This window comes from Stegodyphus dumicola, chromosome 4 (assembly GCF_044657685.1).
Source record: "Stegodyphus dumicola isolate Sdum_Otavi_A_Nest chromosome 4, ASM4465768v1".
NCBI lineage: Eukaryota > Metazoa > Arthropoda > Arachnida > Araneae > Eresidae > Stegodyphus > Stegodyphus dumicola.
The window spans coordinates 93,125,240-93,146,438 of record NC_140771.1 but is presented as its reverse complement, the minus strand read 5'-3'; the positions used below and the strand labels follow the sequence as shown (position 1 = coordinate 93,146,438).

Below are 21,199 nucleotides of genomic sequence, written 5' to 3'. Positions count from 1 at the left end.
TAATCTATCTATGAGTATTATTTAGTGAAAAAACAGAGTAAATATTATTCAGAATTTTTTCATGTGCTGTACACTCATAATAAATAAATATTGAATATCTTAAAATTAATTTCACTGTCAGAAGCTGAAAGTATATCGTATGAATATGAGTTTGTAAAATTGTAATAAAGTTTAAATGTTGTAAAATCTTTTTTATCTTCTAATTTTTTTTTAGCTTTGCCTCGATATTAATGAGTGCGATGATGGTAGAAATGGCGGCTGTGTTGAAAATTCGCAATGCGTCAATACTATGGTAATTTCATTTTTAAACACTAAGATTATATTGCTCTTTAGAAATATGTGTTATTTATGTCTGTTTAGTTAAAATTCAAACCATTAATTTAATTGTGTGAAAATAACTGTTCATTGAATTCGTTAGGAAATTATATTATTTTTGCGTGTGTTATTGAATGTATTGACTATTAAATTTTATCACAATACTTTTACAAGTAATAAAAATATATATAAAAATGTATTTTATTAAATTTATTAAAATTCTCAAAAATTAAGTTATTTACATTTCATTCATATTTGACATAGATTGTGAGAAATAACGTATGATTTATGACGATTCTTTTACAATGTATTCCTTGTTCAGTGTTTTATTATTATTATCATTATTATTATTATTTTACTTGTATTCTTAACTTTTATGAGTTTCTGAGGGATACTATTGAGAAGCTTACTAAAATAGTATATGGCTTTAAACGTGTAGTATTAGTTCTTTGTTATCACTAGTTTTTATAAAATGCTTTGTGTCGCTTTTCGTGAATCACAGAAGTTCTCTATTTAAACGTTTTAATATCACATTATTTTTCGTGCATTTAAGAGCTAAAGTTTGAATTAATTTATTATTCAAACAAATACTATGCATTTTGGTCAAAAGTCTTTGCTAAAATTTCGGAACAATAGGCTTTTGGATTGTCTGATTATAGTAGAATACTCGGGGGTGTCTGCCTGAAAAAACTTCGTGGAGAACTTTATAAGGGAAACTGCCTCGTATACACATGGGAAAACCACGAAAATCCCCAAGCGGCAGGCCCGCATGCCTCGGTGCTCAGCCACTTTTCCTTATGGGCTTGGAAAAATAGAGCAGTTGGAGATTTATTTTCAGTAATTTTAGCATAAGTTGTTTCAAGAGACTTATAAAAAATATCTACTTCGCAAATATTACTATACCGATTGTTATCTCCGTGTTCGTCCGCTTTGAAATACGTTCAACTCGGTATGCATCCTGTTTGGATGAAAAATTTTTGTTTGGTACACGATATTTGTTTGGATTACGACTCGAGCTCGTTGAATCAACTGTGGCTGCGCAATCTACATTTGTTTGTTTACCTCTTTCTAGACAATGCTACAACTTCCCGAGCCTATTGCTACTATTCAATATACATTCCGCGTTACGATTCTGAATTTTCAAGTGATTCTGTGTTTTTTTTGCAGTAAATGTTTTGTAAATTCTTTAACAACGAGTTTTAGGAAAGTTAATGAGAAAATTCAAGATAAAATGAAAATTGCTGGAATCACCAGAGAGCTGAAAAAAGAGATTGTGAGAAATATAATGATGGCATGCGTATCTGGCATTTAGGTACTGTATATGGCACCCGAGTACGATGGTGTCTACGATTGTGAAACCCGAAGACCCTATTAAATCGTCTAACGTTGCGAATGGGCTGAAATCAATTACCAAATGAAGCTCAGAGATGTTAAAGCATATTAAAAAACTACTTTTAATTTTGGATAGCAGAAAAGTATTTATATACAGTATTGTATACAGTGCTTCCTGTAGACACAATATGTATTTCGACCACTGCGTTTGTCATTTAGTATAAAATATTGTTATAATAATAATCGGATTTTTTATAAGACTGGGGAGATTATTTATTTTCCCTTTATTTCTTATTTAAAAATTATCTGATATACGTCCAAGGATCTTATTTTGATTAATGATGTATACTGTGTATACATTGTATGTGTTTGTTTTCATTTTATGAAGGATTTAATCGAGAATGTAAGTAAGTAACTGAATTTAATCTGTATTTGGAACTGCTTAATTAGCATATTTTTGGAATTAATAGTTTGTTAACGAATTCATTTTCTGCTCATTTCTCTCCCAGTTTAATTTCATTTTATTGCTTTATGATGTAATGCTTTCAGCAAATTAATTCTGAACACTTTTAAGTAAGATGAGGTTACCACAACCTTTCTTTCGATTTGCATTGAAATTATATCAAATTCTGTCGAAGCTATAATGTGTCATCAAGTCTCGTAATTTTGAAATATTATCCTAAATATCTTCTAGCAAGAACATTAATAAAAACTGAAAAAAAAAAAATCTGTCCCCCTCCCTCCGAAACACAATATAAGCTTTCTTAAGACCACCAAAGGGGAAAAAGAAAAAGATAAAAAGAAAAATCAAAATAAGTATCTCTTCAGATTTTGCTTTCATAGCAAAACATATGAACATCTCAGCCTTCAGAGTCGTGATTCACAGATACAGAAATACACGTAAAAGGAGAAATCAAAATGCAGTGCCACAATGCTGTATCCAGAGAAATCACTGAACATCACTTTAATAAGATGCTACAGAGTCTGTTTTTACAAGTCTTTGCTTACTTTTTTATGCCTGGAAGAAGCTTTCAAAATATTCTTAAATATGGGTTTTTCGTCTCTGCTCTCAATACGAGTTGTGTAAATGGTAGAAGTATGCTCTTAAACTTGGGTAATTTGTAAAAAGAGCGCATTATAGCGATGTAATACTTGTAAAACAGGGTATAAATTATGATTTGTTTAAAATGCTTAATCTGCAAGGTTTTGCTTGTAAAGTTTTGTGAGATATTTATACGACTTGTTTCTGTATCTATCAACAATCTGTGTTTCATTTCCTTTTATTGTTCGTAAATAAATTCTTTTTTATCATTTACCAATGAAGATTTCTGCTTTTGGCATTCACCCAAATGGTGAGGGTGTGCAAAGAAGATGATGCGAAAATGTTTCAGATACTATAAATACCATTTGGGGGTTAATACATTATGAAAAGCAAAAGTGTTTTAGTGATACAAAATATTTACAGAAAGCAGGGAATGCGTCCAGGATGAACATATTTGGTAGACCATGTACTTCAACTAATGAAGAACACGATTATCAGTCTGAGATTTGATGCAGTGAATATTATTTTACATAAGGGATAATGTTGAAAAAGTTCCTAAATGATTTGAATCATGTAAAACAATTTTGAGAACCTCGCGCACGTCCTTTCCCAAATTATTCTGAAAAACTTGACTCCCCCCCCAAAAAAAAGCAGCCTGTTCAAGATGCCTAGAAGGTAAATCCTACTTTAATTGGTTTTCCTTTTTAAAAGTGGAAATATAAGAAAGATTTTAATTTCATATTTGGTAACGTGTTCAGTTTAATATTTTGAACTGCAAGCAAATTAACTAACACACTATACTTGGCATTCAAAGAGTTAAAGCATGTGGAATTTATATATAAATAAAATAGTACACGATGCGATTTTTCTCTGAATTCAATTCTTGGTGAATTTTCTGAAAAACCAAAGTAGCAGACTCGGTTGTAAAAATCAGGAGGGAATGAGATACAAAAATATTTAAAATTTATCTATGTCCTGTAATAGTTTCGAAAACGAGATCCTCAGTGTAACTTAATTGATAAAATAACTGCTGCACCGTATGTTGCCGCCTTGATAGGTAAGGTGGTTAGTGCTTCTCTTTGTTGTATCATTGGCCTCGGGCTCGAATTTCGGAGAAGGATACGCCTGCTGTCCTCATAGCAGGTTTATTCCTGTCCCCAACTCAGCCACAGATGAGGGCATCCAGCGACCAGTGAATCTCGGAAAAAGGAATAAATGTTTGTAAATGTATGGTTTCAGCAAGCCATGTTGGTACTCGAATGACACTTGGAACCGTAAGTTCCGTGTGTTCTTCATAAAACATTGGGCGGATCTTAATAGCTATTGTGAAGGGAGTACACCTATTAGGCCCAATGGTGAAAGTTTTGCTGTTCCGCTCCGCTTATACATGTACCTGATCCACAAATTCCTAACCTCAACTGCCAGGAACTCCTCCACCTACGACTGCAAGAAGTCAAATGACAATGATTGACCAATCTTATAATTTCGGTAACTAATTATCCATCGTTTAGTTTTGAGGGACAGCTATTAGAGACAAGGAGAGTTTCAGGAGAAAGAAACTATTAAAAACTATCCCTATTAGAATTTAATACTTGGTGCAAGAATCATTTTTACTACATTCAGCATTTTTCAGTGAAGAATATGTAAAGACATTAGGTTATTTCGAAACAGGAAAGAGAAAAAATATGCAACGCCTTCCCTGGGAATCGAACCACGGACCTCTGGAATTAGCTCCCAGCGTGCAGACCACCACACCACGAAGACATGCCAAGAAGGTGGGAGAAATACCTTATAAATATTAGGCTTAAACACTATAAAATTTTTCAAAATATTCCGTAAACATGAAGATAAGTATTTATGCTTAAATATATTTGTTATTAAGCAACAAAACTTCTTCGAACGAATCATCGTAAAAATAATATAAAATAGTACAAATGCAATAAATTTGATACAAATGCGCCAATTCATAAAAAAATACTAGTCATTTTCATTTTAAATAATAGTAAAGTAGAATCTTCGTTACATTTAATTTTTTTTCCTCGTTTGTAATGAAGTCATTGTGCAATTTTTAAAATATTGAACTGGGGGGGGGGTAAATATTTACCCTTCGAGTGCGCTAATGTTTCGAAATGTTTAACTTTTTGAGTTTTTTAAAAGTTTATTTATGTTATTAGAGTTTTATACATTTTAAATGAAAATAGGTTATGTATGCGGGTGCAGATTTTTCTCCCGTAGAGAAGCCCAAGATTCTGCATGGAATATAAACATGGAAGAGAGATTTTAACGCGTCCTGTAGTTCCAAAGCAAACTCTTGAATCGTCTTAAACCACCCCTAATGCATATGTTATGAATAATTTGAAACATATTTTTGTATGCATAACTATACATATTTTTATCTTTTAGGGATCTTTTACCTGTGGAGAATGCATTGAAGGTTTCGTTGGCAATCAAACGTTCGGATGTCATCCTCATCCAGGTATGTGTCCCGATGGAATCGTTTGTGATGGAAATGCAGACTGTGAGCTACGAAGAGGTCTTTCGCAATACCAATGCAGGGTAAGATTAATTACTGAAATTCCTGCTTCGTTCATTATCATCTGCTTATTAAAGCGAGAGGATTGCGAACTCCTTCTGAATAACACTGCAAATTAAACATTTCGGAAATCAATTTATATTGAAATATGCTATTAGAAATCCTAAATGTATGCAGCTGTTTAAATAATAAACACCTGACCCCAGTGGAAAGAACTGAATATTGTTAAATTAGGATAGTTGAATGTAAGTTATGCATATCCCTAGGTATATGAATATTATATGGAAATTAGGAAGCATTGCTTCTTCGAGTTACTCGAAAAAAGGTATGCAAATCTGTACAATTGTTCATCAGAATTTTAATTGAAGATGTCAGGAGGACAGCGAGAAGATGAGTTGAAGATTGGTTAAATTTGGATAGGAAGCACTCCGATACAAAATTTAAGTTTAGGAAAAAGAGCAGTCTCAATTTGGTATAGATTTTGAATACAATTCTACCGATTTCATGGTATATGATAGACAAATTCTTTTTCTTCAGGAGGAAATACATTTTCACAAAAGTGAGAAAAGCAACAGCCATTTTACTTCGAAAGCAAAAAGGATAAAGCAAAGCGGAAACAAAAATATCGAGATTAGTAACGAAACATGAAAAACTAACATGTTAGAATTCTAAAAGCGTTAGGAAGAACTGGTCATTAAATAAAGAAGATAATTTTCGTGAATGTGAAAAGTGTTACGGAAATATAGTTCACTGACTGAAGAAGCTTTATGGATAAATTTCGCACAGCCAACGTCAAAAATGTGATCAAGTGCTCAAGATTAATTAGCTATTGTGTAGGGTTTCCTACAGTTAACTAACATTTTATTCAAATTTTTGTTATCGTTCCTGAACTCATCAACTTCTCTTCGCATTTCCTCGCCAGCATGTAAATTTAAAGTGTGTATTTAAGCGGGTGAATCTCTGAGTTTATTCAGAGCGTGTTTTTGCTAGCTAGCGCACTTTCGTTGCTTATATCGCTGTCACGCTAGTACGCCCATCGGCCATTTCGAATTATATTGTCACGCCTGTCAGGTTTTGTTGAGTCGACGTTAGTTAGTCGTAACTTAACGTGCTAATCCAGCACTATTCTATTTAGACTTGAACTGATTTATGTTATAACGTTTAAGTTCTACCGCAAGTGGTCGATATTATTGTAAAAGCACGAAGTACGTGCCTTTCTGTTCTGAGTTGAATTATTAGGGTTATTTTCACCCTTCTTCCGTGTTGGTATTTTATTCACGCCTGTGCGAGAATTCGCCAGGTTCATTTGTAGAATCTAGCTAGATCTTATAATTAAGGATTTATTTCTTCGTTGCGAATATAAGATTCATGTTCCTTGACTCCAGTAACGACTTTGAGGGTGGCCAAGTAGAGCAATCGCGCAAGGTGCCTAATGCAGAGAGACCCCACACGTGCCACCGAAAAATGAAGAATTTTTAAGAACATCCAAAAGCGTTTTGTGTGAAACGTTCTGTCATGATTTCGCTGCTTGGGGTTTATAGGGGAGAACGCCGAAATGTTTCCTAACAGAGCGAAAACGTTTTAGACACTGATATACTAGTGATACACAAAGGCTCCCTTTGATGCAAAATTACAGTAAAGTTCGATCTTACTTGACACAAACATTTAACGTTCTTTTCGATTGGTTGATGTATGTGGAAACTGATTGATATAATATGCTGTAAATTTCCTAAAAAATAAACTCAGAGAAAGGATCATTAAAAGATCGAACAGCGAATTTTACTAATAAATGAGAAATGTTCTGAAATAACAGAAACTTGCGTCTGATCGTCCTCAAAACTGAAAAAAAATGTTCTTCCAATTTCTGCTCAAAATCCACGACGAACTAAGGATGCTTTTTTTAGCTAATTTTAAACGAAGAAATGGTAGTCTGATATATTGTTCTCAATCGATTATTATAATAATTTTAATTCTAGTTTGCTCGGAATATCTAGATTCTTGAATAAAAGGTTATTTTTAAAATTCTTAAGTCTGTTTTCAAACAGTCGAGCTACCTAAGTTTAGATCTTCCTCTTTTTCGGGTGTTGAATAGTCTGGCCGAGAAGATCTTTTTAGTTACTCAATTTTAATCCATTCCGCGCAGATGTCCTGCCCATTTAATTCTCTGAATCCTTATATATGTTACTATATCTATTTCTTTACTGGATTTATAGCGTTCAGAGTTAGTTCTTCTTCTCCAGATATTGTTACATTTTATGCCACCAAAAATACTTGTCAAAATTTTTCTTTCAAAGACAGAAATGATACTTTTAGCTTTTTCTGTCATTGCCCAGGTCTCAGCAGAGTATGTAAGAATGAGTCTGATTAAGCTTTTGTAAATTAAAATCTTCGTTTTTCTGCTAGTGAAGTTAGACTTCAAGTAATTTTTGATACCTAAAAAACATCGGTTAGCATCTGCGACTCTACTACGGATCTCCAGCATTAAATCATTGAGAGTATTAAATTTTCATCCTAAATATTTAAATTTGTTAACAGTTTCAAATTTGTAAATCACAATTTCAAAATAGGAGCTGTTGTTATTACCACATGGCATGTATTTAGTTTTATTTTGGTTGATTGCTAGATGCATTTTGCTGGCTGCAACCTCTAGAGGTGTAAAAGCCTCTCTAAGTGACACGGGAGTGCGTGCGGCTATGTCAATATCGTCAGCAAACGCAAAAATCTGAACAAACTTGTTAAAGATAGTTCCACGAGTATTAATTTTGGAGTCCTTTATGATTTTTTGGAGGGCAAGGTTAAGCAAGCAGGCCAGTGCATCACACTGTCTGAGCCCATTTCAAACAACAATAGGCTCAGAAAGATAATTCTGGATTTTAACCTTAAGTTTTGTCTCAGTAAGGTAATGGTGACCAAATTTATAAGTTTTTTGAGTATTGCAAATTCTCTCGTAGCTCCAATTGTCTTTATGCAGTATTTGCAATATCAAGAAGTAAAACGCAAGAAAACAAGAAAGTGTGTGAAAAAAATATGATGAACTAAAAACTAGAATGGAAAACAAGTAATGAGTTGAATATTTTTAAACGAGGTGATTTCAAAGTTAAATGATTTCAAAGTTAAATGAACTAATGAATTTTATGCCAAATATTCAAAAAATATCTCCAATACGTCAAGCACAGATATCACATTAATTAAAATCGAATATCTGTGCAATAGATATCTAAATTTGTTTCCGAAAACTTGTTTATATTTTTAAGATTAAAAAATAGAAATAATAAAAAAAAATAATAAAAAAAATTTCAAAACTTTTGTTCATGTTCTTATTATTATCTTAAACAAACTAATTTGCAATTATCTTTTCTTTATATATATAAGCGGCTAAAGCTGTGATTCTCAGCCTGTGGCGCGAGCACACTAATGGGGGGGGGCGCGAACATATCCAAGAGAAAATGTTATTTAAAAAAATTAATTAAGTGACTGAAAGGAAAGAACACACACACACACATACAAAACAAAATACATTTCGACATATTTAATAATTAACTTATTAAATTAAAACAACTTACTAAATTAAAAACAAATTTAATAATTATTAGTGACTTCCTTGGGCCTGTCTTGCAGAGCAAAGTTTTTTGAAGGAGGGTTTAATATTAGAAATAAACACTCTCAGTTCTTTTTCTATATTTAGCTTTGATCTATATTTTGTCTTCAAAGAAACCACCGCAGAAAATCCAGTTTCACAAAGGTAAGATGTTGAAAATGTAGTAGAATGCGAAATGCCCTTGTTTTTAGTGCAGAAAACTCATCATCCACTCCTGCCCAAAATTCAAAGAGTGATTTATTACTAAATTGTCTTTTGGTTTCGCCGCTTGCCATGAAGTTTGTGAAGGTTTCTTCCTCTTCAAATGAGAGTCCTTCGGGAGTATTTTGAAATGGATCCCTCACCCACTTGTAACTTGATATCAGTTTGTCGTCAGCAAGAAAGTACTTTTTAAAATTCTTTGCTAGCATTGCTAAATGATTTTGAGTGGTTACAAAAACAATTTTTACATGTTGTTTCTTAGCCTTGTAAGTTTTAATACAATCATTCAAATTTGCAAACATTGTTAAGTTTTCTTGCTTTAAATTTCTGCTCCACAATTCCAATTTCCTACAAAAACATTAACTTTATCACTCGTATCCAATATATGTGTATTTGCTCCCTGCAGTTGAAGATTCAAGTTATTTAGTTTCTCGAATATGTCGACCATGTAGTTCAATTTCATCACAAATAAACTATCGCGAAAATTCTCAGCTTCTGGTCTGTTTTCCTCTTCTAGGAAAACGGCGATTTCTTCTTTTAATTCATAAACACGTTGCAAAAATTTCTCTCGTGATAACCATCTTCCCTCGCAATAAAATAGTAACGCTGAATGTACTGCACCCATGTCTTTACAAAGTGCGGAAAAGATTCTTGATTTCAGGGGTCTCATTTTTATATAATTTACTACGGTTACAACCGTAGTTAACACAATATTCAAACCAGGACTCATTTCTTTGGAAGCCAAAGCTTCTCTGTGGATCATGCAATGTGTCCAGACGCACTGTGGCGATTTTTGTTTCACAAGTGCTTGAATACTTTGGAATCTTCCGGACATAGAACGAGCACCATCGGTGCATATTCCGACGCAATTTTTCCGTTCTATGTTTGCCTCGTTCATAAAATCATTTAAGATAGCAAATAACGCGAGTGCTGTTGCCTTTGAGTTCTATTGGTTTGCAGACAAGTAATTCTTCTACTACTGACAAATCATCACAAATCTAACATAGGCAATGAAATGAGCATCTTTATTACTATCTGTTGCCTCATCGAGTTATATTGAAAACAATTTGTCACGTAACTTCGGCAAAAGCTGACACTCTACATCTTCAGCTATATCAGCAATTCGACGGGCAACAGTATCATTAGAAAGAGGTATAGACTGCAATTGTTTTGCAAAATTATCTCCAAACATAATTCTACAATCTCAATTGCGGCTGGCAAAATAAGCTCTTCACCAATGGTGTGAGGCATTTTACATCTGGCTATTTTATATGAAACTTTGTAAGAGGCAATTAAAGCTTTTTCATTCACAGACAAAGTTTTTTTAAACAATGATTTTTGCTTTTCATATGATTTTAATTTTAATTCGAAGAAATCTCTGGGTTTGTTTACGTACTCACTATGAAGCGTTTCCAAATGTCGTTTAAGTTTATTAGGTTTCATGCTGTCTGCCGCCAACATTTTTGAGCAAATGATACACAGGAGCCTTTCTTCTTCATTTACTTCAGTACTAGTGAAACCAAAATTTAAGTATTCTTGAGAATATTTTCTTGATTTCATCTTCGGAACCACGCTCGTCTGTGTACTTGTTGATGTTTGTCTATCGTCTAATGCTCGCTTACGCCCGCTTAAAAATTTATCCATGATTCTGCATAAGTCTGCTGCCGAGAATATTTAATACGGTGAATTGCAGTTACACGAAAATATATATAACATACACATTCAGAATAGATTCAATAGCGATAGAAGGATCGACTCGAATGAGATTGTCTGGAATTGAAATTGGCGTCACAGAACTTTCTCCTTCTTCCTATGAGAAAACATTTGTTTACATCTGCGCACGCTCCTAACTTAACTTTTAAGCTGACTAGACAAATTCCAAACAAATTGAAACTTTTCGCGAAACCGTGAGAATGCCCGACATGGCGGGACGCAAGAGCAATAAAAAGGCATATGATTCTTGTTTTTCCAATGCTGAGGATCGGTGTTGCAAAATGTCAATAAATTTCCGTATTCTTGGTAATTTGTAAAGTTTAAAATTAAGGTTGTAGTGTAGGTTTAGTGCCAAAATACACAAAATATATTATTATTGTATACATTTTATTGTATGCGGTGGGGAGGAAGGGGGCGCGATAAAAATTATGATTGAAAATTGGGCCGTGAATACTAAAAGGTTGAGAAACACTGGGCTAAAGTATGTGTCGCCGATAGTTTATTGTTGTCACTCGGAAAAATAAGCGCGGAAATTAACGTTTTCGCAGTTTTTAATTAATATCTCGGCCGATTAAAGTCGTACGAAGATGAGAACGATATCGGAGAATTTTTTGGAATCCGAGGATACGCATCTCGAATTTCAACTCGGCGCCGTTCCGTAGATATTCGAGAAAAAAGAATTTGTCACGTGGCCAAATCCCTGTAATAGTGAAAACCCAAGAAAGAAAGTGTAAAATGTAGGTAAAACGTATGGGGAAAATTAATTTTAAATTAATATTTCGGCTAATTAAAGTCCCAAGAAGACGCGAATGGTCAAAATGGCGTGCCACGGACCTGCGGAATCTAACGGTGCAAGCCCGGGAGCCAGCCGTTTCGGAGGAGGTACTTCACCCATATATATATGCGGCTTAAGTGTCTGTTTGTCGCCGATAGTTTATTGGTTGCTTGCGTAACTGTACTAGCCAATGGGGTGAAGTTGCCACGGCACAGGGTTGCCGTTTCAATTGAGACGTAGACAATTTCCTGTAAAACTTGCCTTTGCTGTGACCATCCATAAGTCTCAGGGCCAAACGCTTAAGCGTGTTGGCCTTTTTTTACCTGAGCTTGCATTTGGGCACGGTCAACTTTATGTTGCTTGTTCAAGTGTTCGTGAAAGAGCGGACGTAAAATTAAAAATAATTGATGGTCCTCTGCAAGGCGAGCTTAAAAATGATGGAAAGATCTACACAAGAAATGTTGTGTACAAAGAGATCTTTGAGATGTGAATTAACATTTCATTAATTAAATCACCTTTATTGATTGAGCTAGCGATGGGCTCTTAAAAAATGTACCGCCAGTGGTTTCCTTCATTGCACTCTATTTTAAGCAATTAAGCAAGTAAAAGGGGGAAACCCCGTGGGGCAGTAAGCAAAGGCGCGAACTCCCCGCCTGCCCTGGGTAATTTAGTTTAAATTAGCAGACACCTTTGCACAAATCATTTTAATTACAACTTATAATATCTAGAATTGTGGTCATTTCGTATGACCGCCGGTCTAGTTGGTGTTATAGTTAGTTTCTATTTGGTGTTACAGTTATATTGTATATTCGTATATTATACGGAAAAATGTGAGGGTGTCGATAAAGAAGGCCATTCCTTTAAAAATGGTCAATACAAAAAAAAAAAAAAAATGTTGGAAATCCTTGCTTAGATGAATCATTAGTAACGCTTATTAAAGTACTATTGAATTACTTTTAGTAGTAGCTTAAGCATAGAATAACGCTATTACTAAAAATGTTAATTAATAAACAACGTACCATTATTGCTTTAAAAACTATCAGCTACCAATTTGTCAAACTGTAAATTCTGCCTTTTAGTTCTTTCGTTTGTATTTCTTATCATGCTGTATATTAAGATCATAAAAAGGCAGGTAAAGAATATGTGAAGTTATCATATCTATAGAATTTCTGTTTTCTGAGTAATATCCATTACAGCAAATAGAATTAATATTAACTGATGAATTCACGTAACTTTCATTAAGCTAATGAAGGCAGAACGCTTGCAGTATTTTCTGTATTGAATAATCCGTTATTCTTTGATGCGTTACAAATGAGAAAAATGATCTGTAGAAGGACATCATCGAAATATCTTCGTCACAAAATACTTTAGAGATCTAAACTAATCGAATGCAGGGAAATTATTTAACCAGTGAAAGAGAAATCAAAGACAAGCAAGTTAGAATTAATGAAAGCATTCAAATCTTGAAACAAAAGTGAATAAGTCGAAACAGTTAAGAAAGGTTGTTTTGATTGCACATTAGCATAGCTATTTATACACTTTTCAGGAAAAATTAACTGATCTTGTTCTGAGTAGCTGGTGTCAAAATAAACATATCTAAAAATTAGTTGATTAGAGCAATACGACTTGCTTTGCGGAAGCGTTTAATGTAAATGGAATAAACAGTTTTTAAATTGCTAATTTGTTTTCGGGGAAGCATATTTGGCTAATGACATTTTTCTGGTAGATTGTTTTGTTTGTTGATTCATTTATTATCGGTATTTTCAAAAATAAGACAAAAGTAATTTATGTTGCTAATATCTATTATATTAGAGATCTGGAACGAGAAAAATCACGAGTATCCGTGCTTAAGTTCCAAAAATCAGTTTATGTAATGAATAACATGTATTACTTGCTCTAAAATTACTTTACCCAAAACCCAAAGGTTTTCCTATTATTTGTAATCTTCTTACAAGTAATCGAATCTTCTAATTTTCATTGACATTCCTTCAAGTCATGTTGCGAAAGCTTTAGAGACTCTTCTTTCGCTCAGACGAATAGACTTCTGAGCTACAATTAATTAGAGCTCTGACTAATAAAACTTCAAGCTTTAAATTTTCCGACATTCGGATTACCCAGGATTATACTTTCGCATTTTCAAAAACCGCAGGCAACTGCTCTAGAACACTCTTATCTGGTTTCACAAGAGGCTGTTTTAATTAGTGATTTAGAAATGCACCAGAATTTTTATTGTCGTTATTCAATTTATTAATTCACTTTTTAATTGAAACCTTGCGCATCTAAACAACTATTAACTAGTCACAACTTATCACTAAATTATAAAACAAAATAAATTACATATTGATGTTATTTTGAGTTTCTTACTATTTACAAAATAATAATATTTTGTCATTTTTGTCATTAAATGGTAGCATTCTATTGTACTATTCTTTACAAAATGTAAAATTTCTGATACAACAGCAAGCAACAAACGTGTTGCATTTTTACACATACTTTTGATTTTTGTTATTGACTCATACGAGACGTAAACGTTATGTAATGCGCAATGAGAAATTAGAATATTGTTATAGATCAACTAAAATTTTGCTAATTGTTTAGTAAAATATGAACTAAATTACTCGTATAGATATTACATGTGACGATAAAATTTCCTTATTAAATATTTAAAAGGCATTCTGTAAAATTATTGAAACGTATACTGCAAGGATGCTTGAATTAATAATACAGAAAACTTTCAGAAGAAAATAGATTTTAGTAGCTCTGTTTCAATGCAAACATTTCTTAATAAATAATAAATTGAAGTTTTTGATCGAAAATGAAGTTTTTAATCCAAGTTCTTATTCCATACAAAATGCAGATAATGTATTAGTTCCCAATAAAATGTAAAAACTAAATGGAAAGTAAAAATTTGTTACCTTTCGTTCGTATCTCAAAAAATAGAGAGTGCCTAACTAAACAGAAGTGTAATATATAGTATTTTCATCATATATTACACATTTATACTTAGTTTACTGTTTTTTTTTAAGCTTGGGTTTAAACACTGTTGTCCTTTATTCATAAAATGCAGTTCTTTTTGCCGTACATTCGAGTAAATATAGGATCATCAAATTTTAACACGGAAAAACATTTAAAATAATATTATTCAAACAGAATGCACAATTTTAACATAAATATAAGGAAATTTCGTAAAAGATTAAATGCCGTTTATTTATTATGTTTCTCCGGAATGAATTATTTGAACACCAAAAGGAAAAGGAACTGAGAATCACTTTGTATTTTCACCCATTTGCAAATTGACACTGAATATCAGTTACAGTTAACGACATTTTATCTCTTTTGGTTGTACCTTTATTGAAATTATTAAATGCATACATAAATGTTATAAAAACATAACTGTACTGTTTTATAAACTAGAACTTAGAAAGGCAGTGTTTAATCTTGTGAAAATATTTAATTTGTCCTCCCAGTCTTTTCGTTAAACAAAGTACTGTAACAATTCCCTTCACACAAGCCTTTCATTTTTGCCGTAGCTTTTCTTTTTGAAAGCTGGATAATTTGAATTACAACTTGGCCTGTCAAGCTGCTCATATATATATTTTTCAAATGAATGCACTCTGGATAAATTTTCCTCGAAAATATAAAAAACACTTAGAAATGTGCGATTGTTCTGTCATTTAAGAAAATATAATAATTAATGTATAAGAATCTGACCATCATTACGTGAAAATTTCCTTTTAACACACATTCACTTAACTTTTTCTGTTTGTCTAATTGTCAAAGAATAGTCAATTATTGAAATGCAGATAGATCAGTTATAGTTATCTTACGTAATTATTTACGTTTAACAGTTATAATTATATTTATCTAATTATTTTCTTGGAAATAACATCGTTGATTTTCAAGTTCTTAATGAAAGTGAATTATAGTAACCAGAATATTATCATCGAAGTCAAAATGGCTCTTATAAATCTTCCATCATTAAAACGATATTCTCCTTTTTTTGGTTTATTAATGAAGGAGGAAACATTTTTCATTTTCAAAATTCAAAAGGTTTTACAAGAAATTAAAATTCATACATACAAAGTGAGAATTTAATTACTAATTGTCACTTAAAGTTTATTTAAATCATTTGCTTCGCATTCCTTCTTTTTATTATATATCAATAGGTTTAACGATGATAGATAAAATATATCTTTAATTCAATATTTTAAATACAACCAAATATGAATAATTATTTGAGAACTATATAAAATTTTGAAATAATCTTTGATTCTTCTTAATTTGCTCGGTAATTCCTAATTAATGATCCAAAAAATTTAGCAATATATTTCTAGTTATTTCTATTCTTGGCATCAGAACCTCATTTAGCTAAATTAAAAGTTCACATGATGAAATTTGTTATTTACAGGATTGAGGAGAAAATATTAGTCTATGAAATAAACATCTATAAGCTTCTATATTTTTACGTAAACAAATATTATCTTCTATGTGTTTCTAAGGAAAGGGTTTTTGTTGTTGTTGTTGTTGAGCCTGAATAAACATATTGACAAAAAAGAACTCTCTTGTTTACTGTAACAGCTTATAAACCTGAAATTCTTTCGATAACTATAACAATGTCTCTACTCTAACCAATTATTAATTTTCTTCGAGATTTGTTTTCCTTCTCTGTACTATTACATCATTTATTAAAAACAACACATGGGACTTTTCTTTCATTTTCATGCATTCTTTTCTTGTGTATTAATGCTTGACATAAGTTTAATATCTTTTCCAGGGGTAAATATTTTCCTTTCACGATTGTGATCATCGTTTCCCGAAGCTTTTGTTATAGGATCAAGTCCACAAATGAAATGATTTCTTTCTTAGAATTCTCTATGTGAAGAAAAAAGTCCATTCTTTTCCTGCATTTATATTTTCTTGTTAGGCTTCAAAACGTTTTCTCATATTGGTGGTATAATATGCTTTGGTTTTATCTATATGTATAAAGAAGAAACTTTGTTTGTTTGTTCGCTACTAACTCAGTCACTACTATAGGTATCGTCACTAAACTTTCTACAATTCTTTTCTGGGCCCTGGAAAAGGTCGACGTCCACGTCTCCCCCACCAAAAAAATAGCTAAAATCAAAGATATTAATTAAATCTCTTAAAACGCTAATTTTCGCCATCTTTTTTTCCAAATGGCATGTAGGTGGTAAAAATTTGCTTTATTTCACAAATTGTTGCCACTGCTGGGTTTCAAATCGTAGAGTTTGTTAATAAAACATTTCTAAAATTCACAGTGAAATAAAAATGGCATTGCGAAACATTAAATACATTAGTCCCGATTCCAAAATTTCGTGGGAAGCCATTTCGGCTAGTCTCATCTTCGTACTACTTTAATCAGCCGAGATATTAATTAAAACTCTGAAAACACTAATTTTCGCACCCATTTTTCGGAGTGGCAACAGTCTTGCGCGTTGGAAATAAAAATGCTTTATTTCGAAAAGCGTTGCTACTGCGCGTTTTATAATCGTAGGTTTTGTTATTCAAAAATTTTTGGATTTTACAAAATCTTTCTATATAAAGAAGCGTGCCTGTTTGTGTGTTTGTTTGTTTGTTTGTATTATTGATTTCTGATCAATTACGATAAATGTTTTGCCACTTTTAATCGACTAAAATTGAATATAGATGAAATAGTGGATGAAACTTGAGCTTTTACGACGATTGATTAGAAAAAGGGAAATCATTAAAAATTGCGTGCCATTGTTGTTGATATAATGAGAGAGAATTAGTTTATTTTTTGTATCGAAATTTTTTATGTAGGTTCCATATCACATCAGACTGACAAATGTATGACTATGAATCGTATTTTTTGCACCGTTATTAAATGTTGTCTTATATAGTTTAATTACAGTCGTATAATAATCTTCAATTTCGTCAGAACTAGATGTAAAAAGCTTGTGAATGAAATATATACATAATTATTGTAAATGGAAAACTTGGTATCCCCATTAGCCTATAAAGAAATGGTTAACATAATTTAGGTCATCAGAACTGATGATCCTAATTATGTTAACAATTTCCACTTAATTCTGCAAAATAATCTCACGATTATTTTTCAGAATTAAGTGGAATTTTATTTAAACCATATAAGATAAACATCCATTTGTAGAGAAAAGCAAATACGAAATCTTGGAGGATGTGGAAAGGAGACATCTAAAATGTGAATTTTTAAAGACTTCTTCAGATGTTTTTAAACATGACTTCAGAGGATATGCTACTCAATTCACTGCAAGGGTATATTTTTTGTATGATAACTCGTACAACATAAAACTTCCGTGAACTCAGAAATACGGGTCTAAAATTCCGTAACTAGGAGTGTAATATTTCCTTTATGTGCACATATCTTCTTTTCTGTACATGCAAAGCGAAAGTTTTTTATCTTTGAGTTATTTACCTCAGTGAACAAAAGTACCATCTTCTACACATGTGTTTAATAATTCTTTTTGGAACTGTTTTTTCCAGAAATGCAGCATATTTGCCGCAGTTCAAATTATAGAACATAACTACATTTTTTTATGAACGAGCTACACCTATTCTTTGAAATTAGATAATCTGAATACTGAAATCATATATTTAACATCAAATACTTCTATAGCCAAAAGATCTAAAGCCGATTGGAGCTTTGAAGGCCTCTTACTAAGGGGATGAATTTTAGAATGTTTTTGAAAAAAGCAATGAACCAGGATCCTTAGCGAGTGGTACAAACGTCGACAGAATGGCATGGTAAAATGTCTCTTGAATACCCGAAAGAATTGCCGACAAAACAATTATAGATTGGAATTATCTGCAGAAAGTTTGTACACATAGCGTTCTAAACAGAGCTTTCGATAAAACTGGAAGGCCTACAAAATAATAAAATCGACGAAAGCTTTTTTATGAAGCGCAAAAACTAAACAGGTCGAATATTTTCGTAGAACTGTCTGTTTAGGGGATTGTGTATAGAAATGAAGAAACGGACAATGTTTATATTGTAAGATTTGTCGATAGAAATTCAGCTCCGAATTCGGTAGGAACGTTTAACGCAACTTCGACAATATTTCCGCCAATGTTCACGGTGCAATGGTAGCCAACTTTCAGGTCAACGGGATAATACACAAGTATCGAAATTTTTCTTTTTCCTCGTCTATGTTTTACACATTTTCCCCAATTTCAAGTTTATTTGCGTACATCACCAAATTCGTTCTTTATTTTTGACATGATTCTGTTTCAACATTTTTCTGAACTTAAATTCAATGAAATGCCCACAGCTTTTAAAAAATTAAAAGTGTGCGCATTTAACTGACTAGTAACAGTTAAAATAAAAACCACATACTCGCATGAATGCAATAAATATTTTTAAAAGATACTTTAAATCGAAAGTATATACTGCTAATAAACTGTAGGTATATTTCCGAATAATTTAACGTACTTATGAATATCAAATAGTTAAACCGCTTTTCTTAGTTTTAAACTCTCCTTGTATTCTAAGTGATTAATGCTGGCATTGCACTGATTTAAGTATTTCATTGAAAAATAATTTATTCATGAGCCGCACTCCCGCATTGCTGTCCTCCTTTCGCTCACGTACTTGTGTTTGCCGGGGCAATTTGAAACCCCTAATGTTATTTTTCATGAATAATTATGTTAAACTTTATCTCAAATAAAATTAGTAAATGAAAGAAAGAATATTACAGTTTTCCTGTTTACTTAATCCAGAGTAAAAGCTTAGAAAATCGAAATGCTTGTATTAACGAAACGCAATTTTACAATAACGATCGCTTTAACCTTAATGTCTGCAGCAAATGAAAATTTAATGCCGAGAATTATTTGCTTACACAGAAACATCAACAGAAAATTAAAAATAAAAGAGGCTTCCTACTTGCAGCAGGATTTAAATTATACGTCGGGTTTAAATGAATAATAAAGTATTATTAATGAAAAGAATACATCTCTGTTAATGTTTATAAACAATTTGATAAATTATGCTTTAGTTTAAATCGGTTTCGAACGTAATGGTAAGTAGTTTGTACAAACATTAAAATTTTGAAAATGAGATTCTTTCAAAAAATAAATGTTAAGAATAAAACATCATCCTAACATTAACATCTGAAGTGCAGGAAGCGAAAACCGAAACGGAGGAAATCGAAATCAGCTATTTTTATGTTTGTTTTTTGAGATAAAAATCAAATCAATAATGCAAAAAATATCTTGCGTTAATATTAATTCCATAACTCAAAATCATTTTATTGTTTGCAATCCAATAATTCGTTAGTATTCCACTATATAAGAATTTTACTACCAATTTTTTCCTGTTAGCAACTAGTATTATCAAATCACTAAATGAATAAAAATATCTTAACTTTTAGAAATATAGTAGGCACCGCTTAATGTGATCACGTTTGTCCACGGCTATTATGTTAAATTTAAGAATAAAATTAAACGACCAGAAAAATTATCCTTCAAAACAGCAATGGAATTCAACCTATTTAATATGAAAATGTCAAGAAACCTATAAGGTATAGGTATTTTCACAGCATTTTAATTTAGAAAATGAAAATTTATATTTATGAACTGTTCATAGCAATGTTCATTTATGACCTGTTCATAACATTTCCAGAAATTATTTGACTGATGCTGTACCCTTAATCACAATATTCGAAAGGTGTCTCTCATTCGAAGGGAGCATATCGATATAAAATTTTAAACTAAGCGAAAACTATAAACTTAGCTTATCGCAGATTTTTTTTAATCAGAAAAAAAAATCTACAGAATTTTTGGGGCTGCATTCGAAGAAGAAAATTCTAAAAAGTCTCCTGAAGAAGAGTGCCCACAAAATCGCTAGGGTTTTTCTACACCAGATCAAACTCAGGTCATAAATTAACATTAAAGATATTATGTACAGTTCATAAATAAAAGGTTGTTTTTTGTCTAATTTAAACGGTTGACTGAAATCGAAACCAAGCTGTCTGGTGACTTAACCCTCGCTTGGAGATATTTCGTGTCAACCCGTACTTTTTGTAACCTATTTTCACTTTACTTGGCTAATTTATCTTTTATTTGGCAACTTTGCTTTAGCTGAAGAAAAATTATTCGCTAATAGTCTGATTATATTAACCGAATTTTTTATCACAGTAGCGATGCATTTTCATGTTTTCGTATACAAACGTGAGGAAGATCGGCAAATCGATAACAATATATGAATGTTAACATTAATCACGATCACATTAAGCGACATCTACTGTAGTTAGATTCAGGTTTTGTCAGCACAGAAGCATTTAGAAGCATTTAAAACCGTGCTTGTACATAAAAATTCATTTCCTAATATAGAGCTGTGCTCTTAACAGAAATGAAATTCTTCTGCGATAATTCGATATCCTACGAAATATGTTACCAAATGGCCACACTGAAATTCAAAACTAGTAAATTTATTTTGAATTAAGTTGCAGTTAATGCTAAGTAAATTGTTCATTATATATAATCAGCTAACAATTGTTTTTCATGTACACTGCTCAAAAAGAAAAAAAAAGGGACAGTTCTATATCTCCCATTCTACTGGACCGATTGACAAAATTCAAATTGTGTTTTTCATGTCTCCAAAGCGCGGCTTAGGATATATATTAGATTTATATGTAGCATTGTTCTAACATAGGTATTTTGACACAAAATCGG

General features: G+C 32.1%; 1 protein-coding gene across 1 annotated transcript in view; it reads left to right on the top strand.

Annotated features, from left to right (window-relative positions):
- LOC118188342 (cartilage oligomeric matrix protein-like) overlaps positions 1–21,199 on the top strand; it is a 1,186,180-nt gene that overhangs the window by 1,035,385 nt on the left and 129,596 nt on the right. The window contains exons 10-11 of the mRNA XM_085815229.1: positions 215–292; positions 5,093–5,245. Coding sequence (XP_085671355.1) covers positions 215–292; positions 5,093–5,245 — 231 coding nt within the window. The remainder of the gene's footprint in view (positions 1–214; positions 293–5,092; positions 5,246–21,199) is intronic.